This window comes from Oncorhynchus nerka, linkage group LG14, assembly GCF_034236695.1.
Source record: "Oncorhynchus nerka isolate Pitt River linkage group LG14, Oner_Uvic_2.0, whole genome shotgun sequence".
In the NCBI taxonomy this organism is placed as follows: domain Eukaryota; kingdom Metazoa; phylum Chordata; class Actinopteri; order Salmoniformes; family Salmonidae; genus Oncorhynchus; species Oncorhynchus nerka.
The window spans coordinates 98,547,593-98,568,713 of record NC_088409.1 but is presented as its reverse complement, the minus strand read 5'-3'; the positions used below and the strand labels follow the sequence as shown (position 1 = coordinate 98,568,713).

Sequence of the window (21,121 nt, the reverse complement as noted above, 5' to 3'; positions counted from 1 at the left end):
GTATGAATACCTTCTGGCTGTATGTTATTAAGTAGAGGGGTATGAATACCTTCTGAAAGCACTGGCTGTATGTTAAGTAGGGGTATGAATACCTCTGAAAGCACTGGCTGTATGTTAAATAGAGGGGTATGAATACCTTCTGGCTGTATGTTATTAAGTAGAGGGGATGACACCTTCTGAATGCACTGGCTGTATGTTAAGTAGAGGTATGAATACCTTCTGGCTAGAGGGGTATGAATACCTTCTGGCTGTATGTTAAGTAGAGGGGTATGAATACCTTCTGGCTGTATGTTATTAAGTAGAGGGGTATGAATACCTTCTGAAAGCACTGGCTGTATGTTATTAAGTAGAGGGGTATGAATACCTTCTGAAAGCACTGGCTGTATGTTAAGTAGAGGGGTATGAATACCTTCTGAATGCACTGGCTGTATGTTAAGTAGAGGGGTATGAATACCTTCTGGCTGTATGTTAAGTAGAGGGGTATTAATACCTTCTGGCTGTATGTTATTAAGTAGAGGGGTATGAATACCTTCTGGCTGTATGTTAAGTAGAGGGGTATTAATACCTTCTGGCTGTATGTTATTAAGTAGAGGGGTATGAATACCTTCTGAAAGCACTGGCTGTATGTTAAGTAGAGGGGTATGAATACCTTCTGAAAGCACTGGCTGTATGTTAAGTAGAGGGGTATGAATACCTTCTGAAAGCACTGGCTGTATGTTAAATAGAGGGGTATGAATACCTTCTGAAAGCACTGGCTGTATGTTGTTAAGTAGAGGGGTATGAATACCTTCTGGCTGTATGTTATTAAGTAGAGGGGTATGAATACCTTCTGAAAGCACTGGCTGTATGTTTAGAGGGGTATGAATACCTTCTGAAAGCACTAGTTGTATGGTATGAATACCTTCTGAAAGCACTGGCTGTATGTTAAGTAGAGGGGCATGAATACCTTGAAAGCACTGGCTGTTATTAATGTTGAATACCTTCTGGAATGCACTGGCTGTATGTTAAGTAGAGGGGTATGAATACCTTCTGGCTGTATGTTAAGTAGAGGTATGAATACCTTCTGGCTGTATGTTATTAAGTAGAGGGGTATGAATACCTTCTGAAAGCACTGGCTGTATGTTATTAGAGGGGTAGAATACCTTCTGAATGCACTGGCTGTATGTTAAGTAGAGGGGTATGAATACCTTCTGAAAGCACTGGCTGTATGTTAAATAGAGGGGAATACCTTCTGGCTGTATGTTATTAAGTAGAGGGGTATGAATACCTTCTGAAAGCACTGGCTGTATGTTAAGTAGAGGGGTATGAATACCTTCTGAAAGCACTGGTTGTATGTTAAGTAGATTGAATACCTTCTGGCTGTATGTTATTAAGTAGAGGGGTATGAATACCTTCTGAAAGCACTGGCTGTATGTTAAGTAGAGGGGTATGAATACCTTCTGAAAGCACTAGTTGTATGTTATTAAGTAGAGGGGTATGAATACCTTCTGAAAGCACTGGCTGTATGTTAAATAGAGGGGTATGAATACCTTCTGGCTGTATGTTAAGTAGAGGGGTATGAATACCTTCTGAAAGCACTGGCTGTATGTTATTAAGTAGAGGGGTATGAATACCTTCTGGCTGTATGTTAAGTAGAGGGGTATGAATACCTTCTGGCTGTATGTTAAGTAGAGGGGTATGAATACCTTCTGGCTGTATGTTAAGTAGAGGGGTATGAATACCTTCTGAAAGCACTGGCTGTATGTTATGTGTTGTGACTCAGTCTTGTGACAGTTCCCTCACTCTGATTCGGATGTTTGCCTCTCCGGTGTTGGCATTGTGCACTTTAATAGAGCCTTTTTTGTGATTTGAGATGGTCTCGCTGTTATGTCAGGGTCCCACAGCAGGCACCACTGTTCTCCCTGCCGAGCTCCAGCCAGCACACCTCCAGCCGCGCGGGCGCTGGGCAGAGCAGCTCAACCCCCTGGCCATCCGCTCTGTCCTGGAGACACACAGCCTGCAGCGCCCTCTCTCCCCCACCCCCCGCAGAGCAGAGGGACCAGGAGAGGAGGAGGAGGAGGAAGATGAGGAGGAAGATTCATACTTCCACCCTCAAAGCCTGGACAGCCTGCTTGGAGAGGAGGAGGAAGATGTGGCAGTGGTGGTGGAGGAGGAGGAAGATGGTGGAGGAGGAGGAAGATGTGGTGGAGGATGACGACAACGAAGATCAGGTCTGTTTAAAGAGATACTTCACTCAAAAATCATTTTTAAATATAAAAATAATATCTTAGACGTGGTATGTTGTAGGTTCCATATTGTTGTCACTCAGTCCAGACAAACAACACATCGACATATTTGTTATTATTTAGGGTTCTGGGTCTCTTCAGAGGCCTGGGTTCCTGGCCCTACCGGACGGTGATGACATGTTTGGTCCAGGCCTCGGTAGCTACGTTCTTTACCCGGCTAACAGCACCACGCTGTCCACTGGAGGAGGAGAGGGGTGAGTCCGAGTGTCTGGTTGGACATCTAGTTACTGTTTCTCTCAAAATGAGTTGGATGTGGGGACGCTTTGTGTATGAGGTTATAGTTGTTTATGTAGGGATGCTTTGTGTGTGTGTGTGTGTGTGTGTGTGTGCGTGCGTATACATGCATACATACATACATACAGTGGGGCAAAAAAGTATTTAGTCAGCCACCAATTGTGCATGTTCTCCCACTTCAAAAGATGAGGCCTGTAATTTTCATCATAGGTACACTTCAACTATGACAGACAAAATGAGAAAGAAAATCACATTGTAGGATTTTTAATGCATTTATTTGCAAATTATGGTGGAAAATAAGTATTTGGTCAATAACAAAAGTTTCTGAACATTTTGTTATATACCCTTTGTTGGCAATGACAGAGGTGAAGACTTACAGAAAACGTTTGACAAGGTTTTCACACAGTTGCTGGTATTTTGGCCCATTCCTCCATGCAGATCTCCTCTAGAGCAGTGACGTTTTGGGGCTGTTGCTGGGCAACACAGACTTTCAACTCCCTCCAAAGATTTTCTATGGGGTTGAGATCTGGAGACTGGCTAGGCCACTCCAGGACCTTGAAATGCTTCTTACGAAGCCACTCTTTTGTTGCCCGGGCGGTGTGTTTGGGATCATTGTCATGCTGAAAGACCCAGCCACATTTCATCTTCAATGCCCTTGCTGATGGAAGGAGGTTTTCACTCAAAATCTCACGATACATGGCCCCATTCATTCTTTCCTTTACACGGATCAGTCGTCCTGGTCCCTTTGCAGAAAAACAGCCCCAAAGCATGATGTTTCCACCCCCATGCTTCACAGTAGGTATGGTGTTCTTTGGATGCAACTCAGAATTCTTTGTCCTCCAAACACGACGAGTTGAGTTTTTACCAAAAGTTCTATTTTGGTTTCATCTGACCATATGACATTCTCCCAATCTTCTTCTGGATCATCCAAATGTTCTCTAGCAAACTTCAGACGGGCCTGGACATGTACTGGCTTAAGCAGGGGGACACGTCTGTCACTGCAGGATTTGAGTCCCTGGCGGCGTAGTGTGTTACTGATGGTAGGCTTTGTTACTTTGGTCCCAGCTCTCTGCAGGTCATTCACTAGGTCCCGCCGTGTGGTTCTGGGATTTTTGCTCACCGTTCTTGTGATCATTTTGACCCCACGGGGTGAGATCTTGCGTGGAGCCCCAGATCGAGGGAGATTATCAGTGGTCTTGTATGTCTTCCATTTCCTAATAATTGCTCACACAGTTGATTTCTTCAAACCAAGCTGCTTACCTATTGCAGATTCAGTCTTCCCAGCCTGGTGCAGGTCTACAATTTAGTTTCTGGTGTCATTTGACAGCTCTTTGGTCTTGGCCATAGTGGAGTTTGGAGTGTGACTGTTTGAGGTTGTGGACAGGTGTCTTTTTTTATACTGATAACAAGTTCAAACAGGTGCCATTAATACAGGTAACGGGTGGAGGACAGAGGAGCACCCCCCAGATCATCACCGAGCCATCATCAAATGCCACAGTGTCTCGTAGCCGCTGTTAAATTTGGTGGAGGATCGATGAGGATGTACATTTTTTTCCCAGAGCTGTATGTGGTTGTCCTCTGTAGCTAACTTGGTAGAGCATGGTGCTTACAATGCCAGGATAGTGGCTTCAACACTGATACGTGTGTGTGTGTGTGTGTGTGTGTGTGTGTGTGTGTGTGTGTGTGTGTGTGTGTGTGTGTGTGTGTGCGCGCAGTGAGTTTGGCCAGCGGCAGCAGGGCTGGGGAGGAGAGGACGAGCTGAGTCCAGACAGCGCCTGTTGTGTTGGTTCTGCAGAGAGCCAGGACCAACCCCAGGATGGTAGGACTACCATAGTACCATTACTACCACTACTACTACTATACTACTACCACTCTACTAACACCACTACATATACTAATATACTACTACTATAATACCACTACAATAATATACTACTACTACAATACTACCACTACATATACTAATATACTACTACTATAATACCACTACACTAATATACTACTACTATAATACCACTACACTAATATACTACTACCACTACACTAATATACTACTACCACTACACTAATATACTACTACCACTACACTAATATACTACTACTATAATACCACTACACTAATATACTACTACCACTACACTAATATACTACTACCACTACACTAATATACTACTACCACTACACTAATATACTACTACACTAATATACTACTACTACTACAATACCACTACACTAATATACTACTACTACTACAATACCACTACACTAATATACTACTACTACTACTACTACCACTACACTAATATACTACTACTACTACTACTACCACTACACTAATATACTACTACCACTACACTAATATACTACTACTACTACCACTACACTAATATACTACTACCACTACACTAATATACTACTACTACTACTACTACACTAATATACTACTACCACTACACTAATATACTACTACCACTACACTAATATACTACTACTACTACTACTATCACTACACTAATATACTACTACCACTACACTAATATACTACTACCACTACACTAATATACTACTACACTAATATACTACTACTACTACAATACCACTACACTAATATACTACTACTACTACAATACCACTACACTAATATACTACTACTACTACCACTACACTAATATACTACTACCACTACACTAATATACTACTACCACTACACTAATATACTACTACACTAATATAACTATACTACTACCACTACACTAAATACTACTACTACTACTACTACTACCACTGCACTAATATACTACTACACTAATATACTACTACCTACAATACCACTAATATACTACTACTACTACTATAATACCACTACACTAATATATACTACTACTACTATAATACCACTACACTAATATACTACTACTACTACTACTATAATACCACTACACTAATATACTACTACTATAATACCACTACACTAATATACTACTACAATACCACTACACTAATATACTACTACCACTACACTAATATACTACTACTATAATATACTACTACACTAATATACTACTACCACTACTACTACTACCATAATACCACTACACTAATATACTACTACTACAATACCACTACACTAATATAATGCTACTACTACTACCACTACACTAATATACCACTACACTAATATACTACTACCACTACACTAATCTAACTACCACTACACTAATCTATACTACTACCACTACACTAATATACTATACTATAATACTACCAATATACTACTACTATAATACCACTACACTAATATACTACTACTACTACCACCACTACACTAATACCACTACTACTACTACTACCACTACACTAATATACTACTATAATACCACTACACTAATATAATACTACTACTACCACTACACTAATATACTACTACTATAATACTACTACTACTATAATACCACTACACTAATATACTACTATAATACCACTACACTAATATACTACTACTATATACTACACTAATATACTACTACTATATACTACACTAATATACTACTACTATAATACTACACTAATATACTACTACTATAATACTACACTAATATACTACTACTATAATACCACTAATATACACTAATATACTACTACACTACCATAATACCACCACAAATATTTATATAATACCACTACACTAATATACTACTACTACAATACCACTACACTAATATACTACTACACTATTCAAATCAAAGTTTATTTGGCGCGTGTGCTGAATACAACAGGTGTAGTAGACCTCACAGTGAAATGCTGAATACAACAGGTGTAGTAGACCTCACAGTGAAATGCTGAATACAACAGGTGTAGTAGACCTTACAGTGAAATGCTGAATACAACAGGTGTAGTAGACCTCACAGTGAAATGCTGAATACAACAGGTGTAGTAGACCTCACAGTGAAATGCTGAATACAACAGGTGTAGTAGACCTTACAGTGAAATGCTGAATACAACAGGTGTAGTAGACCTCACAGTGAAATGCTGAATACAACAGGTGTAGTAGACCTCACAGTGAAATGCTGAATACAACAGGTGTAGTAGACCTCACAGTGAAATGCTGAATACAACAGGTGTAGTAGACCTCACAGTGAAATGCTGAATACAACAGGTGTAGTAGACCTCACAGTGAAATGCTGAATACAACAGGTGTAGTAGACCTTACAGTGAAATGCTGAATACAACAGGTGTAGTAGACCTCACAGTGAAATGCTGAATACAACAGGTGTAGGTAGACCTCACAGTGAAATGCTGAATACAACAGGTGTAGTAGACCTCACAGTGAAATGCTGAATACAACAGGTGTAGTAGACCTCACAGTGAAATGCTGAATACAACAGGTGTAGTAGACCTCACAGTGAAATGCTGAATACAACAGGTGTAGTAGACCTTACAGTGAAATGCTGAATACAACAGGTGTAGTAGACCTCACAGTGAAATGCTGAATACAACAGGTGTAGTAGACCTCACAGTGAAATGCTGAATACAACAGGTGTAGGTAGACCTCACAGTGAAATGCTGAATACAACAGGTGTAGTAGACCTCACAGTGAAATGCTGAATACAACAGGTGTAGTAGACCTCACAGTGAAATGCTGAATACAACGGGTGTAGTAGACCTCACAGTGAAATGCTGAATACAACAGGTGTAGTAGACCCCACAGTGAAATGCTGAATACAACAGGTGTAGTAGACCCCACAGTGAGGTAGACCTCACAGTGAAATGCTGAATACAACAGGTGTAGTAGACCTTACAGTGAAATGCTGAATACAACAGGTGTAGTAGACCTCACAGTGAAATGCTGAATACAACAGGTGTAGTAGACCTCACAGTGAAATGCTGAATACAACAGGTGTAGTAGACCTCACAGTGAAATGCTGAATACAACAGGTGTAGTAGACCTCACAGTGAAATGCTGAATACAACAGGTGTAGTAGACCTTACAGTGAAATGCTGAATACAACAGGTGTAGTAGACCTCACAGTGAAATGCTGAATACAACAGGTGTAGTAGACCTCACAGTGAAATGCTGAATACAACAGGTGTAGTAGACCTCACAGTGAAATGCTGAATACAACAGGTGTAGTAGACCTCACAGTGAAATGCTGAATACAACAGGTGTAGTAGACCTCACAGTGAAATGCTGAATACAACAGGTGTAGGTAGACCTTACAGTGAAATGCTGAATACAACAGGTGTAGGTAGACCTTACAATGAAATGCTGAATACAACAGGTGTAGTAGACCTAACAGTGAAATGCTGAATACAACAGGTGTAGTAGACCTCACAGTGAAATGCTGAATACAACAGGTGTAGTAGACCTCACAGTGAAATGCTGAATACAACAGGTGTAGTAGACCTTACAGTGAAATGCTTAGACAGGCTCTAACCAATAGTGCAATCTACTACTATAATACTATTACCACTAAAAATAAAAAGAGACTATACTATGAAACAAAGATGAACGATAGTAAAAAGCTTTGGAGTACCTTAAATTACATTTTTTGGGGGGGGAGGAGCCAACTCGGCTTAATCATTCACTGAATCGGATGGCTCGGTCACCAGAAAGCCCACTGATATTGCCAACCTACTGTAATGACTTCTCCATTGACGAGATACACTTAGACATGACAGCAACAAACGCTGACACTACACATCCAAGTATATCTGACCGAATTATGAAAGACCAGAATTGTACTTTTGAATTACGTAAAGTGAGTGTGGAAGAGGTGAAAAGGGTATTGTTGTCAACAATGACAGGCCACCGGGGTCTGACAATATGGATGGATGATATTTCCACTCCTATTAGCCTCCAGATACTGACTCCTCTCCTCTTGTCTCCCCCTGTAGATACTGACTCCTCTCCTCTTGTCTCCCCCTGTAGATACTGACTCCTCTTGTCTCCCCCTGTAGATACTGACTCCTCTCCTCTCGTCTCCCCCTGTAGATACTGACTCCTCTCCTCTTGTCTCCCCCTGTAGATACTGACTCCTCTCCTCTTGCCTCCCCCTGTAGATACTGACTCCTCTCCTCTTGCCTCCCCCTGTAGATACTGACTCCTCTCCTCTTGCCTCCCCCTGTAGATACTGACTCCTCTCCTCTTGTCTCCCCCTGTAGATACTGACTCCTCTCGTCTCCCCCTGTAGATACTGACTCCTCTCGTCTCCCCCTGTAGATACTGACTCCTCTTGTCTCCCCCTGTAGATACTGACTCCTCTTGTCTCCCCCTGTAGATACTGACTCCTCTCCTCTCGTCTCCCCCTGTAGATACTGACTCCTCTCCTCTCGTCTCCCCCTGTAGATACTGACTCGTCTTGTCTCCCCCTGTAGATACTGACTCCTCTCGTCTCCCCCTGTAGATACTGACTCCTCTCCCCCTGTAGATACTGACTCCTCTTGTCTCCCCCTGTAGATACTGACTCCTCTCCTCTCGTCTCCCCCTGTAGATACTGACTCCTCTCGTCTCCCCCTGTAGATACTGACTCCTCTCGTCTCCCCCTGTAGATACTGACTCCTCTCCTCTCGTCTCCCCCTGTAGATACTGACTCCTCTCCTCTCGTCTCCCCCTGTAGATACTGACTCCTCTCCTCTCGTCTCCCCCTGTAGATACTGACTCCTCTCCTCTCGTCTCCCCCTACAGATACTGACTCCTCTTCTCCCCCTACAGATACTGACTCCCTGAGCCAGGTGAGTTCTACAGGTAGTTCTGGAGTGGAGGAAGAGGAGGAAGATCCACAGACACTCCTTAGACAACACTTTGACACCATGGCCAACCACCTGAGCAACGAGGGTACGGATGATGATGATGATGATGGTGATGTAATGAGCCACAAGCCTCTTGTCTGGGTCAGAGTATGTGAGTCGAGCGGTCGGAAATCTCTCTCCTCGCTCACAGAGTGGCCAGCAACTGCCCCAGTTGTTCCACGTCCTTCCCCAACCTCTCCTCGCTCACAGAGCGGCGAGCAACTGCCCCAGTTGTTCCACGTCCTTCCCCAACCTCTCCTCGCTCACAGAGCGGCCAGCAACTGCCCCAGTTGTTCCACGTCCTTCCCCAACCTCTCCTCGCTCACAGAGCGGCCAGCAACTGCCCCAGTTGTTCCACGTCCTTCCCCAACCTCTCCTCGCTCACAGAGGTTCTCAGTCCAACCCTCTTCCTGGAGATCTACTGTCCTGTAGGTTTTCAGCACAACCCTAATTTAACACACCTGATTCTACTAATTAGCTGCTCAATGATACCTTAACTAGCTGAATCAGATGTGCTAAATTAGGGTTGGATTGAAAACCTACAGGACAGTAGATCTCCAGGAAGAGGGTTGACTGGAAAACCAGGAAGAGGGTTGGACTGAAAACCAGGACAGTAGATCTCCAGGAAGAGGGTTGGACTGAAAACCTACAGGACAGTAGATCTCCAGGAAGAGGGTTGGACTGAAAACCTACAGGACAGTAGATCTCCAGGAAGAGGGTTGGACTGAAAACCTACAGGACAGTAGATCTCCAGGAAGAGGGTTGGACTGAAAACCTACAGGACAGTAGATCTCCAGGAAGTCACCTCGATTTAGCACCTGTGTGTTTTATCAGTTTCTTAATGAAAATATTTAGTGAACTCCTTTGACAGTAGCTAAAGCAAGGGTCTATAGCAGCAGACGAGTAGACGACAAATGCATGCTGGGCCGGGCGTCCCCTGAACTCATGAAGTGCGCTATACTGGCGCTAAATTGGAGCGGGTGAGAAGGTCTTTGGGGAAACTCGCTCCGCGCTGCAGGCGAGTTGGACAGGCTCCGCTCCAGCTCACATACTCTGGTCTGGGTCTAACCCTAAGTACGTATCTCAGAGCATCGTAGCACCATTAGGTGTAAAAACTTTACTTATCCAGTTGCGGCCCACTTCTTGGAGGCAGGCCACTCGATTTCGTCTCTGCGTTACATTGGCATCGAACATGTCACCCTCCCTAGGAGAGGGCGTGACCTTGATAATATATTGTTAAAAAGAGAGGCTGCCTGGATCTTTAATTTAAAGACCCTTGCGCCCTTCGGTCTCAACGTAGACTTTGATCTGAAGCCATTCTTGTGATTATTGTGACTTTGCCATTGTAATTGTGTGTAAACTTGTGTAGTCAAATTAATCTATGATCGTATGCTCTCCATTTGCTGTTTGTATGCTGTTCTTTGTATGGCATTTTAATATTTGATTATTAACCAATGATATTAGGCCACTCCTGGCCATGATTACAGACACCTGTGTCTTTTGACACTATATAAACGAGTCATCCCGCAGTGTTTGTGATTATACCCTGATGAAGACCGCTTGGCTGTCGTTGGTATTACATTTTTGCATCTGAGCTCCCAAGAGTGTGCGGCTTTCTTTTATTTTCAAGTTTCTACTCCGCTAGCCAGCACCTCGTCTTAATAGGTGTGCGTTTCTTTTTCTACTGGGTCTAACCCTAACCAGGCCGTCGGACAGACTGATGTGGTTGTGAGTCTAGGCTAGTGTCTCGTAAACCATTTTTTACAATTTGGTAACCGTTAGGATGTATTGTAAGTACAGTTTGTGGCTAGCTATAACTGCTATCTGTTCTGTCCCTGTAGAGAGGTTTGAGACTGACCTGTCCAGTCTGCAGTCTCCACCCATAGAGACAGAGAGCCTCTTCCTCAACCCCCGATTCAGCATCTCTACACGCTTCCTGTCTCGTTTCCAGAGCCGACTCCGGTCAGTAACGCCTTGCCTCAGTCACCACCTCGCCTTATGCCGCATTCAAAACAACTGGGAACCTGGGAATCTCCAACATCGGTGCGTTCAAGACAACTAGGAACTCTGGGGGCAGTATTCCAGCTCGAATTCAAAGAGCTCTGACTTTCCGACCTGATGACAAGAGTTCCCAGTTGTTTTGGCATCTTTCTCACAGAGCTCTGACTTTCCGACCTGATGATTTTCAAGAGTTCCCAGTTGTTTTGAAAGTCACCATTTACCTTCAGTCACCTCAGTCACACCACCTCCCCCTGCCTCAGTCACACCTCCCCTCACACCTCCCCCCTCAGTCACACCTCCCCTGCCCTCAGTCACACCTCCCCTGCCCTCAGTCACACCTCCCCCCTGCCTCAGTCACCCCCCCTGCCCTCAGCCTCAGTCACACCTCCCCCTGCCTCAGTCACACCTCCCCCTGCCTCAGTCACACCTCCCCCTGCCTCAGTCACAAGTCACACCTCCCCTGCCTCAGTCACAACCCCCCTGCCTCAGTCCCCCCTGTATTGATGCAGTGTGCGGTTAGTATTCACATACATCACTGATGTGTGTCCAGGAGCATCAAGATATACTGTATATTGATTCAATCATGCAATGTGTACTTGTTTAGTTTTAAAAAGCTGTCCTAATTCTTATCCGTGGCGTGTTAGTGGTCCTGGTTCTGCCCTGCGTCCTGCTCCTCTCCCGCCCAGCATCACCGAGGAGCCCAGCAGCCACTCCTCTCCTGACCCGACCCCCTGCCTCAACACTACTCAGGTACTGGCCTGTTCCTCACTTATCTTGTTCACTGATTCTTCCGCCCAAAATGTGAGGAAGATCTGGTGGAACACGACGTCAATATTGGCCTTCGTTAGGATACGGAGTGGCGGGAGATTTCTCCCGGAGTATTACTCATTGGTTTAAAGGCCCAGTGCAGAATAATTCCTTTGTTTTTATATATGTTTTCACAATGAGGTTGGAATAATTCTGTGAAATTGTGGTAAATGGCCTTTTTCGTGTAAGAGCTGTTTGAAAAGACAGCCTGAAATTTCTTCCCGTTTTTTGGTGGGATGGAGTTTTGGCCTGTCTGATGACATCACTAGGTGGTAAATGAGTTAGTAGACCAAACCGGAGTTCCAAACCGGAGTTCCAAACCGGAGTTCCAAACCGGAGTTCCAAACCGGAGTTCCAAACCGGAGTTCCAAACCGGAGTTCCAAACCGGAGTTCCAAACCTCTACTAATAACAGCTAGTTGTCGGATTTCCTCTCCCTACTTCCAGACAGTCCTAGCAAAACGCTTTCTCCAGAAGTTGCTATTTGCTAATGTTGATTTTTGTTTGTTTTCAATTAAAATAGTCAAAAAACAATCTTAGTAAGGTACTTGTTACCCATAAATTCTGACATTGAGATAAAAAAAATAAACAGTTACATTGGACCTATAATTGTCTTAATCTACCAATCATTTCCCACAACACCTTCCCCCACGTGTCTTGTGCATCTGTTCTATCGGCCCGAAGTTTCAGCTTGAGACTCTTACTGGGAAAATTTTCCCAGCAAACGCGACACACATCGACCACAGATTTTAGGGGGGGTAGTCTTTGTTCTTCTCGTGAAGCCATTCGTTAGTTAGCTATGTCCTTTGCTAGTTGGAAGGTAGGACCTATTGTATTCTTCTCCCTTTGAGGTTAGAGGGAAGGTTTTTTGCTAGCACACCACAAGTTCCTACCCGAGTCCTGCCTCCATTTGGAGCCACGCCTCACCGTCGTGTGATTCGTTAAAATTAAATAATGACATACTTTACTCAGTGAGGTCATTCACAAATAATTCCATGGTCACTCCCACAAGACCAATTTTGAATGGTTGATTTTACCAGGCTTATAGCCACTGAGCGAGGTTAGTTCCTCACCAACACGCAGAACACAAGATACACATCAGGGGCCAGATCCTAACCTGAGATGCAAATCATATTTTGATGTTTAATCTCCCGTAAAAGTTAATGAAAGTCACTGAAGATGTTGTTTTGTTGCTATCTACAGGCCAACTCCAAGCAGTTTGTTGTGAGCAGTACTACAGAATCTGTTCAAGAGGAGAGCCAGAACCCTGGTGAGTACTCATCTAGAGGTAGACTGATGTGGTGTAGGGTTTTCAGTTCGGAGGAAAATGTGGAGCCGGATTTTTAGAAATGTATCGGGACGCATTAGGGTGTCAACCCACCGTGCTCAAAATCACATTTAGGATGATTTGTAATTCATTTTAACGGAGTAGAAATTAGCCTGTAAAGTTGTACTGAAGTCGAAGGATGTTCTTATACCAACGTGACAGGTTTTTCTAAAAAGCAAAAACATAGTCTGCTGCATCTTCATCCCTGCTATAAATCATAAATAATTAAAATTATTATTATATTTTATTCAAATATAATATTTGCAAAATGACCTGTCCTAAAGGCTATTTGTATGAACATTTTAAATAACAAAACACAGCTATTTTCAAATTGTAATTAGGCCTAATAAATAGCATAACATGGCTGTCTGAACACGTGAGGGGAGTTTAACACCATTGGGGGGCCGCAGCGAACAGTTTTGACCAGGGCCGGCCACGAACACCAGTGGTAGGGAGGCGAACAGGCCAGGGTGGATGAACACCAGGGCCTTGTTTGAACACCAGGGCCTGATCACGAGCCAGGTACTGGGCCGCCACGAACAGCCAGGGCAAGCACCATGGCTAGAAGGGATCCAACTTTTGTCAAAATAACGTCAGATTTGAGAGAGCGGAGGAGCGGGGTTAGGAGAATTGGGAAGATTGAGTTACCAGAACGGGATTAGGGTTAGCTAAAAGGGGTTTAGCCATGAGGGAGCCCAGCCAACTGCTCCCCATTTCCGCTCAGATACATCAGCACCAGAAATAAAATCAATTATCAAATACATTTTGGACAATCGTATTCAACATGTAAATAAGCTAAATGAATTCAGACTGGTTCATTGAGAGAGCGCTTGTTTTACAGTGTTCCTGTGCGTCAGGCATTCATGAAAGCACTTGTTTCCAAAGCTCATGATATTAATAAATGTTATGTTTATTGTAATTTGAACTGTCGTGACTCGTGTCGTGTGATGTACAGTTGAAGTCGGAAGTTGTACATACACCTTAGCCAAATACATTTAAACTCCATTTTTCGATTTTAGGTCAGTTAGGATCACCACTTTATTATAAGAATGTGAAATGTCAGAATAATAGTAGAGAGAATGATTTATTTCAGCTTTTGTTTCTTTCATCACATTCCCAGTGGGTCAGAAGTTTACATACACTCAATTAGTATTTGGTAGCATTGCCTTTAAATTGCTACCTTAACTTGGGTCAAACGTTTTTGTGTAGCCAGCAGGAATGTCCTTGTCCCAAGCTTCCCACAATAAGTTGGGTGAATTTTGGCCCATTCCTCCTGACAGAGCTGGTGTAACTGAGTCAGGTTTGTGTCTCCTCATGATGCCATCTATTTTGTGAAGTGCACCAGTCCCTCCTGCAGCAAAGGTTGCCCGATGAGACAAGATGCTGCCACCCAATTGATACCACGGGTTGGGATGGTGTTTTTTTTTTTTTTTTTTTAAATGGCAATTGTTTCATCTTTTTCCTCCAAACATAACCATGGTCATTATAGCCAAACCGTTATATTTTTGTGTCATCAGACCAATGTCAATTAACCTATCAGAAGCTTCTAAAGCCATGACGTCACTGAATAATCTCAACTGAAGTCACCAATTGCTCATGACACACATCATTACTCTATCAATCCATTCCAAATGTTGATACTATACATGACACAGGCAAGGAATATATTGATCGCCCCTAGGGCAGTAGCAGAACTACTAGGACTGGGCCCTGACGAACACAATCATTGGCCTCTAATTTACTTGACTGTGGACCTTGGTCTGCTCAAAGTGAGCCACTGCTATTGGGAAGTTAAAACTGTCCAGCTCCTTGGAGCAGCTCGACGCACATCAGCCTCGCTACTTTGTCCTCAAGAAGGAGGGATCTTGAGGCCGTCTTTACTGTTTTGGAGAACGAATCTCCTCTGGGCTGGCACACTGGAACTGGGGATAATCACTGGTATTTTTGCAATGGATTTTCTTTTTCTCCAGGACGATTTGGCCGGCAACAAGTTTATGTATCGGCTTTAAATGTTTTGAAACGACCAAAAACCAGAATTTACTGGCTAAGAGAAACCCTGGTTGTGTTGGATGCTGTAGTGAGTTTGGGTATAAACCTGTCATCTCTCGGGTCTGTTGGTTGCTAGAAGAATCATCCAGAACCATCCAGTGGGGTTAAGGTCTGATGTGGGCTTGTCTGTCTGCTGGCTGGTTGATGGTCTGTCTGTCTGTCTGCTAGTTGGTCTGTCTGCTGGCTGGTTGATGGTCTGTCTGTCTGTCTGTCTGCTAGTTGGTCTGTCTGCCTCTGTCTGCTGGTTGATGGTCTGTCTGTCTGCTAGTTGGTCTGTCTGCTGGCTGGTTGATGGTCTGCTGGCTGATGGTCTGTCTGTCGGTCTGCTGGCTGGTTGATGGTCTGCTGGCTGGTTGATGGTCTATTTTGTGGTTGATGGTCCCTCCTGTCAGCAAAGTCTGCTGGCTGGTTGATTGTCTGTGTCTGTTTGTCTGCTAGTTGATGGGCTGTTTGTCTGCTGGTTGATGGTCTGTCTCTGTCTGCTGGTTGATGGTCTGTCTCTGTCTGCTGGTTGATGGTCTGTCTGTCTGCTAGTTGGTCTGTCTGCTGGCTGGTTGATGGTCTGCTGGCTGATGGTCTGTCTGTCGGTCTGCTGGCTGGTTTATGGTCTGCTGGCTGGTTGATGGTCTGTCTGCTGGTTGATGGTCTCTCTGTCGGTCTGCTGGCTGGTTGATTGTCTGTCTGCTAGTTGATGGGCTGTTTGTCTGCTGGTTGATGGTCTGTCTCTGTCTGCTGGTTGATGGTCTGTCTCTGTCTGCTGGTTGATGGTCTGTCTGTCTGCTGGTTGATGGTCTGTCTGTCTGCTGGTTGATGGTCTGTCTGTCTCTGTCTGCTGGTTGATAGTCTGTCTGCTGGTTGATGGTCTGTCTGGCTGGTTGATGGTCTGTCTGTCTGCTGGCTGGTTGATGGTCTGTCTGCTGGTTGATGGTCTGTCTGGCTGGTTGATGGTCTGTCTGGCTGGTTGATGGTCTGTCTGGCTGCTGGCTGGTTGATGGTCTGTCTGTCTGTCTGCTGGTTGATGGTCTGTCTGTCTGCTGGTTGATTGTCTGTCTGTGTCTGTCTGTCTGCTGGTTGATGGTCTGTCTGCTGGCTGGTTGATGGTCTGTCTGTCTGCTGGCTGGTTGATGGTCTGTCTGCTGGTTGATGGTCTGTCTGTCTGTCTGCTGGTTGATGGTCTGTCTGTCTGTCTGCTGGTTGATGGTCTGTCTGTCTGTCTGCTGGTTGATGGTCTGTCTGTCTATCTGCCCGCTGGTTGACTGTTGCTGTAACAATCCAGTGAGGGGTGCAGAGTGTCATCCAACGTCTTTAAAGAGGCGCTCCTCTTCGGTCCAGCAGACTCCCCAACCCCGCCGTCCCCTACGCAGCCGCAAAACCATAGCTGTTCTACACTGGAGAGACACTCTGGGAGGTGTGTGTGTCGATCCACCACAGCATTGATTGTGACTCACCTTGTGTCATGGGGATAGCTAGACTTGGTTCTCTGTATCCTTGTCTCCATCTCTCTCTGGGGTTCCACCGTCTGGGAGTTCCACTGGTGCTGGCAGCCTGCTCTGATGTATAAATCAACACGGGGTGATAATCTGGTTTCTAGGATGCAATGTGAGACTTTATGTTACAGTAAACCAGCATTTCTCCCATCCTAGTCCTGGGGACCCAACGTACTACGTCGCCTAGGATCAGGATGGGAGAAACAGTGGAGTATATAACCCTGAATGTCATTGACCTGCTGTCTTTCTGTTCCGACCTGTCAGATGTGTCCGATAAAACCCTGAGGTCTCAGTCTAGTGGTCCGTCATCATCATCCGGCTCCACCCTCAAACCCTCCCAGCCCGGCCTGGACAAGGAGCCCCTGCCCCGGCTGCCTCGCCAGCGTTACATGGGCACCACCACCAGCTCCAGAGCCAAGAGGTCCCAGGGTGAGGGCCTGAACATCTCCCCGACTGAGGAGCACCCTGCTGGGGGGAAGATCATGGAGGCGAGCGCCTCATCCCTCCAGGACCTCCAGAACGTTACAGACCCGGAGTGCAAGGAGAATCTGCCGCCCCCTGTAGTCCCGCCCCCTGTAGTCCCGCCCCCTGTATCCCACACCACCACCCCTTCCTCAGTGGAGCCTCCTGCTCCTGCCAGCCAGCCTCCCTCCGTCCCTCCTTCTCCTGCGGGGAACCACAGAGCCAGAGCAGCTCTCCACCTGGACCTGGCTGTGCCCTCTGACCCCCCCACCCTAACCTTCCCTCTGGCCTCCCACAAGTCCCAGAGGAGGTTTGGAGACTCGACCCGTCCGACCCGCCACGCCTTGGTCACCCCAACTGAGATGCGTTCTCTTGGGAAGGAGGCGAAGAGGTGCCTCCGTAACATGGAGGACAGCTTGGTGCCACGGGGAGGATTACCAGGGCTCCGCAGCAGCCCGGCCCCCACCACGTCTCCGGCCCCCCATCTGTGCCCAACCCTCCCTCAGGCCCAGCTCACTGAGAACCCCTCCCATCTGCCCCAGCTGCAGCAGGCTAGCGATAGTCCTGTCTCTGGTTCTGCCTGTTCCTTCCCTCTCCACGGTGACTCTGGTCTCCACGGTGACTCTGGTCTCCACGGTGACTCTGTAGAGGAACCCCTGAACCTTCAGATGTGTCACCAGGTGGCCAACGAGTTGAGGCACACCATGAGAAGAGCCGTCACATTCTACAACAAGGTCAGATTACAAACGTATTCAAAATTTATATTCACTAGCTTTTCAAAGATTCACGTGTTATCAAGTTTTAACGAGCCCAACATTTCATCTGAGCCTTTATTCTTTCAAAGGGATACGGCTGATTTTGAGATATTTCAGTCATTTCTTTACTTACCCGGAGAGTCAGAACTCATGGATAGCATTTTTTTTTTATCTCTGCGTGCAGTTTGGAGATTGAAGTTAGCATGTCGTTAGCTTAGCGCAAATGCAGTTTGGAGATTGAAGTTAGCATGTCGTTAGCTTAGCGCACATGCAGTTTGGAGATGGAAGTTAGCATGTCGTTAGCTTAGCGCAAATGCAGTTTGGAGATGGAAGTTAGCATGTCGTTAGCTTAGCGCAAATGCAGTTTGGAGAGTAGCATGCTTTTAGTATCCCGGTACAGTAGCCAGCTCCTCTCAAAAGCAGGGGCATAAACTGTCTAACTACTCAAACTGGGTGGTTGGTCATTTATAGTCTTACAAAGCTATACATAGTAATCAATATTTTATACATTTTTTTTGTTAATTTCACTGATAATCATAAGATAGCAGATTCTATCCGCTTCCTCATTCTTTGCCCGTTCCGTTGTCACATAGAGTTCGCAACATATCTGTCCCATTATGGCGTCAGAGAACACGGACATCACCATGGAGACTGATACAATGTTGTCTGTCCCATTATGATGTCAGAGAACACGGACATCACCATGGAGACCGATACAACGTTGTCTGTCTCTCTCTGTTCTCTCACAGGTCTGCTGTATGACAGACAGCCCAGAGCAGCAGGGCCAGATGTCGGCCATTTTAAAAGAGGCATTTTGTGTGGCGCAGACGGAGCTGGCCTCTGTGTTTCCTTCGGGTCAGAGGTCAGCAGCAGGTCACAGCGCCCCCTGTCCCCTGGAGGACTCTCCAGGTCGCCAGCTGAGAGACGACCGGACCGTGGCTCTATTAGAGAAATACTCTGAGATGCTGCTGTTCATTGCTGAGAAGAAGATGGACAGTAGCTAGTTGATGGGTTTGACTAGATGGGATGCCCCGCTAATATCAGAAGTTACTTTTCGTAGCAGGTTAGGGGAATTAGGTTAAGGTTAGGAAAAGTTATCCCTGGATGCGACTCGAATATGCACGTTTTAATAGACATGACCCTAGCTGATGGAGGATGAGACAAGACGTCCTTACGCGAAGCAAATATTAACTAACCAGATGTGAGCAATTAGATGCTTTCACTTCTAACCAGACTGTTTTCAATAGCATCCTGTCTCTTCTCACCAGACTGTTTTCAATAGCATCCTGTCTCTTCTCACCAGACTGTTTCAATAGCATCCTGTCTCTTCTAACCAGACTGTTTTCAATAGCATCCTGTCCCTTCTAACCAGACTGTTTTCAATAGCATCCTGTCTCTTCTCACCAGACTGTTTCAATAGCATCCTGTCTCTTCTCACCAGACTGTTTTCAATAGCATCCTGTCTCTTCTCACCAGACTGTTTTCAATAGCATCCTGTCTCTTCTCACCAGACTGTTTCAATAGCATCCTGTCCCTTCTAACCAGACTGTTTTCAATAGCATCCTGTCCCTTCTCACCAGACTGTTTTCAATAGCATCCTGTCTCTTCTCACCAGACTGTTTTCAATAGCATCCTGTCTCTTCTCACCAGACTGTTTTCAATAGCATCCTGTCTCTTCTAACCAGACTGTTTTCAATAGCATCCTGTCTCTTCTAACCAGACTGTTTTCAATAGCATCCTGTCTCTTCTCACCAGACTGTTTTCAATAGCATCCTGTCTCTTCTCACCAGACTGTTTTCAATAGCATCCTGTCTCTTCTAACCAGACTGTTTTCAATAGCATCCTGTCTCTTCTCACCAGACTGTTTTCAATAGCATCCTGTCTCTTCTCACCAGACTGTTTTCAATAGCATCCTGTCTCTTCTCACCAGACTGTTTCAATAGCATCCTGTCTCTTCTCACCAGCCTGTTTTCAATAGCATCCTGTCTCTTCTAACCAGACTGTTTTCAATAGCATCCTGTCTCTTCTAACCAGACTGTTTTCAATAGCATCCTGTCTCTTCTCACCAGACTGTTTTCAATAGCATCCTGTCTCTTCTCACCAGCCTGTTTTCAATAGCATCCTGTCTCTTCTCACCAGCCTGTTTTCAATAGCATCCTGTCTCTTCTCACCAGCCTGTTTTCAATAGCATCCTGTCTCTTCTCACCAGACTGTTTTCAATAGCATCCTGTCTCTTCTCACCAGCCTGTTTTCAATAGCATCCTGTTCCTTTTAACCAGACTGTTTTCAATAGCATCCTGTCTCTTCTCACCAGACTGTTTTCAATAGCATCCTGTCTCTTCTAACCAGACTGTTTCAATAGCATCCTGTCTCTTCTCACCAGACTGTTTTCAATAGCATCCTGTCCCTTCTCACCAGACTGTTTTCAATAGCATCCTGTCTCTTCTCACCAGACTGTTTTCAATAGCATCCTGTCTCTTCTCACCAGCCTGTTTTCAATAGCATCCTGTTCCTTTTAACCAACAGCACCTTTTTTTTAAACCTGACCGGACGACTGTCTCTGTATATTAGAATGTTTATTTAGATGAGTTTTAAACCCCATACTTTCAGTGAAATGTTTAGCACCTCATTAGAGACTGACTGAAATACGTCACTGGTAAACACACGCTTCACAATCTAGTTTAAAGTTTCCAAGTTGTTTAAAATCTTTTAGCTTTGTCTTATTTTCCTATTTATCTTAATTAATGGATGTTTTATTTCATGTTTTCTTTATTTTTTGCTTATTACTTTGTTTTGTTGTCTTTTCCTATTTATTTTTAATGGTGTGTTTTCTTTCTTTTTTGCTTATTACTTGTTTTGTTGTCTGTCTTTTTTGTGTGTTTTGGTTGCTGTTGTCATTCTTCGATTTATTTAGCTGATTTATTTC

The 21,121-nt window shown here is 44.7% G+C and overlaps 1 protein-coding gene across 1 annotated transcript in view; it reads left to right on the top strand.

Moving 5' to 3' along the window:
- The window catches only part of wdr62 (WD repeat domain 62), a 66,495-nt gene extending 45,504 nt beyond the window's left edge, over window positions 1-20,991 (top strand). The window contains 10 exon segments of the mRNA XM_065000603.1: window positions 1,874-2,161; window positions 2,163-2,210; window positions 2,349-2,479; window positions 4,235-4,338; window positions 9,232-9,354; window positions 11,150-11,270; window positions 11,954-12,059; window positions 13,319-13,385; window positions 17,243-18,174; window positions 18,945-20,991. Of these exon segments, the coding sequence (XP_064856675.1) occupies window positions 1,874-2,161; window positions 2,163-2,210; window positions 2,349-2,479; window positions 4,235-4,338; window positions 9,232-9,354; window positions 11,150-11,270; window positions 11,954-12,059; window positions 13,319-13,385; window positions 17,243-18,174; window positions 18,945-19,199 (2,175 nt within the window). The 3' untranslated portion in view covers window positions 19,200-20,991.
- The last annotated feature ends 130 nt before the right edge of the window (window positions 20,992-21,121 follow it).